Below are 9,114 nucleotides of genomic sequence, written 5' to 3' on the forward strand. Positions count from 1 at the left end.
GCAGGGAAAAAAAAAAAATCAATCTCTCTTCTAATTTTCTATCACATCCAGGCTACTAGGAAATATGTGGGGGGGCGTTTTGCTTTTTTTGTGCTATTCTGACGCTACGCCGGTTCACCTGCAAAGACAAGAGCATTCAGCGATTGGCTCACAAGAATGAAATAAGCGTAAAAACAACAGGTTAATGATAACGGACAATTTCAATCTCATTCTGTGTAGATGTCAGTGATAGTTGCTAGTAAGCCACAAACCTGGAGTTGGGCATGTTACTGAATGGTCTGAGCATGTCCTCAGTTTCTCATTTGATTTAATGATGGAGATGAGGTAATAAATAGTGTATGTAATCAGGCAGTAGCATGTAAAAGGACCTGGTTCACAACTGCATACACGAGACGATAGCTCAATTTTGCATTGTTTTCAGTACATTCTGTCATGTATGTGGGATAGCAGATCATCTTTTTTTTAAGCACTGATTTGTAAAGTTTATTTATCAGTGAGCATTCAAGTCATTGCCAAGAGCAATGAGGGGAAAATGCACATCACCACAGGCAAGTATTCTCGCTCACTCTTTTTTTCTTTTTTTTTTTTCTTTTTCTCTTTACAGGCTGCAAAATACAAGCTGGCAGCTCTGCCTGTGGCAGGTGCAGTCATTGGTGGAGTGGTGGGGGGTCCTATTGGTCTCCTTGCAGGCTTCAAAGTGGCAGGAATTGCAGCTGCAGTTGGTGGTGGGATTTTGGGTTTCACAGGTGGAAAACTGATACAAAGAAGGAAACAAAAAATGATTGAGCAGGTCTCTTCCAGCTGTCCAGGGCTTTCTTGCCAAAGTGCCAAAAAATCCAGCTGAAGTGGAGATTCATTTTGACTAGGAACAAAAGTGTAGTAGCTGTGCTGATTACAGACTTGCAGCCTTGTGCTTTAAAGACAAGGCTGAGTTGCGTGAATTTTGATAACAGCACTGTTATTTGGGAGGGGTGAAACGGTTCTGTCCGAATTTCTCTTTTCAGATGTGATAAGTGACACCGGTCCTTTAAAAATTATACGGATAACACTTAATTGTAAGATTCTTAGGTGAGCTGTAGGCACAGCTGTACTGACGGGTGACAGGTGCTTCATGCTAAACTTGCACAAAGTGTCTTGCAGACAATACAGAGATATTTGGAAAACCCTAGTGCTTTCCTGTGGACACCACCCAGAAGCTGGAACTTCTATTATAGAGCTCCAAAGAAAAGAAAATAAGGTCCATCTGTCTTTCATGGCCATAGTACTTTAAGTTTACTTTCATTTATCTGGATTCCCAAACTCCTCCTGTGTATACCCCCAGGACGTGACTGACTCTGCCTGTTCAATAACGAATGTGCAGGGAAGCGTTAGTTGCCATAGGAAAAAAGGTTAAAATGTTGGCTGAGCAAGGTAGAAAAACAACTTCTGTACGTCCCGTGCCTGCCTCCGTCAGCCACATCCGAGCACATCATAATCAGCTTTTCCCCCTTTTCAGGTTACTTCTTAAAAAAAATTTGTAACCCTCTCATCTTGTGCAAAGTATAGTTAGGAATTAAACAGTCTAAGCAACAACCCTGCAGGACTGCTACTGGAGAATGCAATTTTCCATGGCTGTTCAGCTCCTTGGCTTGTCCTGAGAACACCGTACAAGATGAAGTGACAAGCTCTGGCATTCTGAGCCCTGACCTCAGCTTACTTGAGCAGTGCTTGCTGCTAGCTGTTGCCCTTGCTCCTCATCTCCTGTCACCAGCAGCGCTCTGGGGGGAGAGCTGAAGAGCTTCCCTGGAAGGTGGTGCTGCAGCCGGGCCCGCTCCCTCAATAGCTTTTGTTATCCCTCGAGGCACGAGGTCAAAGGATGGTGAAGCAGCGAGGGCCTTTAAATGGCGCCGGTGTCAGCTGACATCCCCAGACGATGGGCCTGTTTGGAAGATGCCAACCTGAGCCTGTTTATACTAAGGACACCATGCTTGCTTGGGTCCCCTGCACCCCTCCTGCACACCGTTCAGTTATGAAACTTCTGCTTCCACCCACACAGTAGAGTCTCTTCTCGGCCTTTTCAAGATTTTGGGAGATGCTGTGGCGCCTGTACAGGGTGAGACACTGTTAGTGCTGTTGCTAGCTTTTTATAGCTGATGCCGGTTATTCACACCAGCCTTATTTTGCTGCTTTAAGAAGCCTTTTGCTACTGAAACTTCCATTGTTAAATACAGGAGTATTTATAATGGTGTTTTATTGCCACATCATCTGCTGCTCAGCACATGGCCCTACCTCTGTCCTCCCAGGACAGTTCCCACACTGTTGCTGCTACTGTTTGTGGCAACAGAAACTGAGGTTGGGAAGCTGCTTTTTAAAGTTTTAAAATTGTTCCATTCATCCTGAGCTCTGCTTTGAGTCCAGTTTTATTAGGTGAACACTGAAGTCAGTGTTCCCCTAGCAGGGAACACTGTATGGGAAGCATCCTTGAGAAGGAGCTCCCTTTTCTTAACCCGTACTTTGATATCATCATTGCAAATAACTGTCTGCTAATGACAGATTGATCAGGTTTTGTGCCTAGATAGAGACACTGTAGGCAACTGTTAGTTACAGCACAAGTATCTTTTTCTGAACAGTTCTTCCATATTACTTTTAAAATACAATTGAAAGTGCTGTCACTCAGAGCATTGTGTCTATTTTAAGTAGGTCTGAGGCTCAGGGAAGCAACGTGTGCAAGAATAGTTTTCACAAATAATCATGGACATCGTCAAAACAGCGGGTGTTAAAGCCACAGTGCCTACATCTGTAAAATCAGCTGGCATGGAAAACATGACCCAAGTAATTCAGCTCATTTGCTCTGGTCAGGCAAAAAGCGCCTTTCTTTGAATGCATCTACTTTGGATGTAAACACATTTAATGAGCTTGTAACAACTTCCTACAAAGGCTGTTCATTCCTTCAATATGTAATTTCCACATTTAAAGGAAGGAACTAAGGAAAAAAAAAAAGTTGTTCTTCAGAAACTGTGGTTGATTCTGTGTATGATTTTAAAACGCTATGTCTGCTTTCCTACCGTGAGTTTTGAAACCTTGTGCATTTAAATGACAGCAGCCACATCAGCAACACTGAGGACTCCATCCTCTCCCCCCCCCAAGTTGGACTAATGCCAAGACAATCTGAATTCATAAAACTGAACTCCTACCACAACTTATACAAATTCAGCTTGGTATGCGCTCACTTTATGAAACAAACGTCTAGCACAAAACCTTTTCTTCCTCCTTGTGTCTTTAAGGAAGCAATTTCAAAACATTGTGTACACATTAGACTTGGGAGACTATTATTTAAGCTATGATTTTTTTAAAATAGATGGGTTATTTACATATGTGAAGAAACATGGGTGTCTGAGTAATCAAACTGGCATTTAAATTGCTAGGCATGTTAGTCAGAAGAAATGTACAATACACCTAATTCTTTCAGACCAAATAAAAGTTTTTGCCTATGAGAGTGGTTGTAGCATTTACTGAGAACGTCGGGGTTTATTTCCTTTCAGCATCTAAACGATTACTCCCTCAAAAATTTTAGATTATTAAAATAATTGCATTACCAAGATTTAAGAATCCTGAATTGAGTTACCAAACACATGCTTCGGCTATTGAAATATTTACACTGACTGAATTTAACACAAGTTCCTAAAATGTTGCATGCATCTAGTAACTCATACACATATGCTAGGTCAGAAATGGACTCAAGTTCAATTAATAAGAGTTTGGAACAGTTTTGTTCCAGATAACACTAATATTGTTTGACAACTTCCCACGAAAGCCTCAAGAAATGTTAAAGGGAGCAGTTAGCCGAGCACTGAACAGTTAAGACCACTGATGTAGATGATCAGAATTTGAAGGGCTCAATTTGAAACACATCTCGCATTTCATCCAATGCTTGCTCTCTATAGGCAAATTCTCTCTCTCTCTCTCTCGACAGATACTTCAAAAGTTCAAGTGATGCTCAGCATTGCGTTAGGCACACCTAGACATTAGCTGTTCAATCGCCACTGAATACGCAGTGACATGCCTGGAGTACGTAACTGTCCTAAAACTGTTACATCTAAGTGTCTACCTAATGCTGGGACCCCACAGCTCTAGGAATGAGTCCTTACCCAGAAAAGCAAACTTGGATGAAGAAATGGTGGAGAGGTTCATCTCTTTCAGTTAATAGCTGAAAGCCCCAGCCACTGGACCGTTGGGGGTATGATGAGGTAGCATCTCTCTTCCAGAAAGGGAAGTTTAGATGTCTTCCACAAAACCGCATTTATAAATAAGAATCCCAAGGAAAAATAGGAACCTGGGAGGGGTAAGATGAGTACTTGTAGGCACCATCCAGGAACTGACTAAAATTTCAGGTGCCTGAACAACTCCAGAAGTTCTGTAGCACCACCTGCAGATAACAAGCAGCAGCCTTAAAAACCATACCCTGCTCTCAGCTTTGGAGTCCAACTGGAAGGTAGTGGTGTGACTCGGCTGCCAAAAATGCTTGCTTTGGCACGAGCTGGAGAATGGGACAGGAGAAGACTTGGCTTTCAAAGAACCAGCTTCCTTCCAAGGACAATAAACCTTGGGGAACTAAGTCACAGGCCTAGATTCTTCGTAGTAAAGTGCACTGTACAAACCCAATACTAATTCATCTCCAGCAACGCTCCCCAAATTAACAGATACTTTTCCATCTTACAGTTTCTAGGTGTTAATTTCACTAAGCTGCTTGAAGACTTACTGAGAAAAGCCCACAAGGAAAGTGGTAATTCATTCTTCAGAACAGAATTCAAATAATATGCAATAAATAAGGCACAAGCCAGGGAAAAAGAGGAAAAGAAAATTTGCAATGGTTGTTTGGAAAGTAAGCACCTGCCAGGAAGGCAGGGACCCACAGAAAAAAGGAAGGGAAAAAAAAAAAAGACTAATTGTAACACATGCATACAGAGAATAATTTAAGACTGACAAAGCTAAGATGTCAGTCCACCCTTACTCCTCTCCTGCTTTGAAGGGTTTCCAACATTCATGTTCCTTTAACACAACCATGTGGATCATATAACAATAATTCAAGGAAATCAGACCTGGTCAATACAGCCCTTTCATTCAAAGTACAACCATTATCGTTAAAACTTTTCCTTTCCTCGCTTGGTATTTTAATAGCCAGAATTGTTTAATCGCTTCGACATTTACACCCAGTAAAGCGCCACACGAGATTCTGTAAAACTTTAATTTATTCCCCTCCCAAGTATCCAGAATAGAAGACCCTCTTAAGTTGAAGAAAAATGTGACAAAGAAATAGATGACCAGGATAGCTGTTCACATGAAGAAGAAGAAAAAGCACATACTACCAAGGTTACACAGAAAACAACCCAAAAGTCCTATTTAATGGGATAGTGCAAGTTAACAGCATGTCTCTGGCAAGGATACCTTCATTTGGATTATAAAAGTTTTACAGAACAGAGTTAGCTCAAGAGTCTGGATGGGTCTCTGATATTTTACTATAGCATTAGGAACGTACGTTGGAAAGATGCTGTACAGAATGACCCACCAAACAAATGTATTTACAAGCCTGGGGAGAAAAAAAATTATTTTTCAGTTTATTCAAAATAAAAATACACATAGAATTATGAAAATATAGGTTTACTATTTCCACCACACAGAAGTCAATGCTGCTGTCTGAAAGGCTTGCAAGAGTATTTCAAGTTTTTAAAGTTCATCTTTTTCCCTCAATAAGGTGTACCTATGTTCACTGGGTGCCAGTTTCTGGAATGAGCTCTCTGGTGGGCTGCTTGCTAAATCCTGAATTGGCTGAAAAACAGAACAAACAGTAAAATCGCTTGTTAGACTCATTTTAATAATCCATTGCCTCCGTTAAATGAACTTCTGACATCAATTATGGGAGTGCATGAATGTCCAGCATTCTCACAAATTGAAGTTTTGGGGTTTTTTTCTTTTTTTGGAAGGCACATTGCAAGTCCCAAGTAGGTGGAATACACACACACGCATGTTAATTAAGCACCATCAGTTAAGGATATTCCTTTTGTTGGCACATCTCAAAGGTAATGGCTGTCACACAAGTTTCTGTACCAGTGACTTCGAAGTATTTCAAAATGCACCCCCATTATAGATTTGCTTGAGTCTGTCTACCACTTACTTTGAACGTATTTTGGTTTGTGTGATTGTTTTTGAGATACACCAGGGCAAAAGCGACATGGCTGCCAAAAATAATTTAGAATTTGTTTTTTGTGGAGACTAAAAAAACCCCCAACCAAACATGCAATTCAAGTGACACGTGTGACCTAGGAGTCTGGCAGCCTCCAGTTCAGTTAAGGCCAGTATTTCCATGGCACAGGCATACACATCTTCCACAAGATGGCAGGATGCCATATGGAGATGAGAAAGTAAACATCCCAAGGGTTTGTGTGCATTTTTCAAGGCAGAATGGAGGCAAGAGCAAGCCTGCAGCTCCAGGCAACGAGCCTGTGCCCAGAGAGGCACCAGGATCCAGGGTCTCAGCAGGCTTCCACCCTCCCTAGCCAAGCCTCCTCCAGCCTGCAGTTGCCTCAGTGTCTCTCCCTCCGAGCACGCCTGCCCAGCCTGTGCCTCAGTCTCCAGCCCTCTTTTCTGTGTCTCCTCCTGTTGACCTGAATTCCGGTTGCTCAACGAATTCCTGAGAAATGCATGGAGTTACCAGTTACATGAATGACTGCTGTACATTTCAGCCCTCACTGGTGTTTTCACAGCCAGTCATGACAGCATTCAGAAGCAGTCACACTCCTGGCCCAAGGCAAGCCCTCCAGGGCTTTCACACTTTTAAATCTTTTAGTTTGGAGCAGGGCAACAGGAGGCTGCGCTCACACAGCTTAGTGCAGAGCCACCCTTACCACATCCACAGATGACCAGGAAAATGAGCCCATAGCCATAAATCGTTTCTATCCCTCCCCCACGAGTTCTGGGATGGCCCAAGGCACCCCAACACAAAGGCACCTCCTCTGGGATCAGTGTGGCTCTTTGAGCCCTAGACAATGCAACATATAACTCAAAATCAAGTGGTTAAAACCAGTTACTTGCTTAGAGAGGGCCTGAGGTGATGAGAAGGTTACCTGAGAGGCTGTTATGTTTGCACTTTTCAGCATTACACCAAGCATATGAGCTGAGCAGAGTATCAAGAAGATACAAGGCTGATCAAGACACAGAAGACTGGGCTGAGCAGGGGGAATCAGGACTGGTAATGTCCTTCCTTTTCTGCCTCTTGGATTAAACTGAACACTGAGGTGCTCTTGAGTTTTGCCTGAAGAAATCCCAAGAGTGACTTCGAGGCGTGTAAATTATACAGCATGACAACCTTTGATCAGAACAGTGACAAATCCAAACTGACAAATGCAGCCTGTGACCATTATTAATGCCACTTGTTAACCGCATTAATAAAAGTAATAAGCCCTATTACCACTTATCAATCTTTTGTTGATGCTCTAACCATCTGCCTCCTGCTTGGATTGGTGACTGCGTGGAAATCTATAAAACATTCAATCAATTGATGTTTCCCCGTAGAAGCATCCTCTCATAGTGCGTCGTGCGGGAAATAATGCATCTATGATGTATCATCAGTTTCTGCACTGAAGTCACATGAGAACGTAAGAGCAGCCCTATGAGTTCAGAACAGCCATCTGGCCCAAGGTCTTCTGCTTCAGTGGAGAAAATAAATATTCTTATACTCTTCCCTTATTCAAGGCAAACATGTAGCATACTTCCTCCAATAGCTCTCCCTGCCTTTACCCAAAGAAAGTTAAAAGAAGAGCCAAGCAGAAGTGGCAACATTACGCTTCTATAAACAGACTTCTCTTTCAGGAGACTGAATTTAGAAGTACACACACATTAGAAAGTACAGCTCTGACAAAGGGTAAAAAAGGTCTTTATTAAATGGCCAAATTAAATGCTTTCGTTGTAACCTTACCTGACCAGGTGCTACATCAGTTGGATCAGGGCCATGATGAAACTCTCTATGCAATTTTCCAGAATGCAAGTCTAGTACAAATTGCTTCAGTTTACCTGGAACTCTGGAACAAATCCAACAGAAACACCCACATGTTTATTACAAGTTAAGTCCAAACACAGAAGATTTAAAGTGCACTGTTTAGAGTAGCCAATTTCTGTTTATCTGGCACTCTATGTCCACTTTTAGGTGATTAATAGAGGACAGAAAGCCAAATGGTTTTGTTAAGGTATCCTACCAGCTTCTTTTTCTTTCCACAGTCTCTTGAGAACACAGCAAGTATTTCATCTTTTCAATAACTCCCACAGAGTTGTACTAACCGATAACTTCATTGTATACTCACTTCAGCTCCCCACTAACCATAATGTAAGAGGGAACAGCAGGTTCCAAATGCACAGTTTACAGATACAAATGACAGTTGGGTAGCAGTATTGACAAAACATCTTTGAAAGGCTCTCTAGTGCCTGAGCAACTGCATATACACTAGAGATAAGCACTAAGAGGATATCAATGTAAATCTAATGCGAGATCATCTACTGTCACCCACAGCAAACGTGCTAAACTACAGCATCCAATTTTCTTTGTGAAACATCAAATAGACCAAGAAAGCTTTAAAAGTATACCTAAAAAGTATTAAAGATGAGTTAAAAAAACTGTGAGTGCTATGCATGCAATCAAAAGGTAACATATGAATGGAGAGAGGTTTTGTAGGGAGTCTTTCATCAGACCGATTATTACATTTGGGAAAGAGGGACAAAGTGTGGTCAGATGGGCTACCAGTGTATTTCAGATTATTAGAAAAATCTGTCGATAAATCGTAGTATAATGCAGAGTCAGAAGGTATCACTACAGCAACGTCTCTAACAAATCAGTATTACAGTGGTACTTTGAGGGGTCTCTTCACTTCCCAGGTAAGATCAGGAATTTGTACTGATGGGGAGAAGGGGGTTCATTGCAGCCCGGCTGTAGGGACAGCAGCATCGCTGCTCCCTGCTTTACCTTGGGCTCCTGCCCTGTTCTAGGCCAGGCGCACTGCTGGAGGCACTCCCCTCCAACCTCTTCTCCTCTCCTAATGCAGCAAGGGCATCTGGTGCCTACAGCCCTCTTGTAGCTCAGCCAGTTCT

The 9,114-nt window shown here is 42.2% G+C and overlaps 2 protein-coding genes across 5 annotated transcripts in view; one reads left to right on the forward strand and one right to left on the reverse strand.

Annotated features, from left to right (window-relative positions):
* The window catches only part of STX17 (syntaxin 17), a 32,631-nt gene extending 28,599 nt beyond the window's left edge, over positions 1–4,032 (forward strand). For 2 of the 3 annotated variants that reach the window (XM_035898994.1, XM_009643487.2), the window contains one exon: positions 605–3,475. In XM_035898994.1, the coding sequence (XP_035754887.1) occupies positions 605–844 (240 nt within the window). In that variant the 3' untranslated portion in view covers positions 845–3,475. Of the gene's footprint in view, positions 1–604; positions 3,476–3,952 lie in introns of those variants that run through there. The other variant, XR_004842606.1, reaches the window with a different exon arrangement.
* Positions 4,033–4,232: 200 nt separating this feature from the next.
* Positions 4,233–9,114, reverse strand: part of ERP44 (endoplasmic reticulum protein 44) — a 52,644-nt gene continuing 47,762 nt past the window's right edge. The window contains exons 11-13 of one of the 2 annotated variants that reach the window (XM_035898992.1): positions 7,952–8,054; positions 5,738–5,805; positions 4,233–4,405 (exon numbers count right to left, since the gene is read on the reverse strand). In XM_035898992.1, coding sequence (XP_035754885.1) covers positions 4,255–4,405; positions 5,738–5,805; positions 7,952–8,054 — 322 coding nt within the window. In that variant the 3' untranslated portion in view covers positions 4,233–4,254. Of the gene's footprint in view, positions 4,406–4,746; positions 5,806–7,951; positions 8,055–9,114 lie in introns of those variants that run through there. The other variant, XM_035898993.1, reaches the window with a different exon arrangement.

The sequence above is a fragment of the Egretta garzetta genome, unplaced genomic scaffold, assembly GCF_000687185.1.
Source record: "Egretta garzetta isolate BGI_Z169 unplaced genomic scaffold, ASM68718v1 scaffold88, whole genome shotgun sequence".
In the NCBI taxonomy this organism is placed as follows: Eukaryota; Metazoa; Chordata; class Aves; order Pelecaniformes; family Ardeidae; genus Egretta; species Egretta garzetta.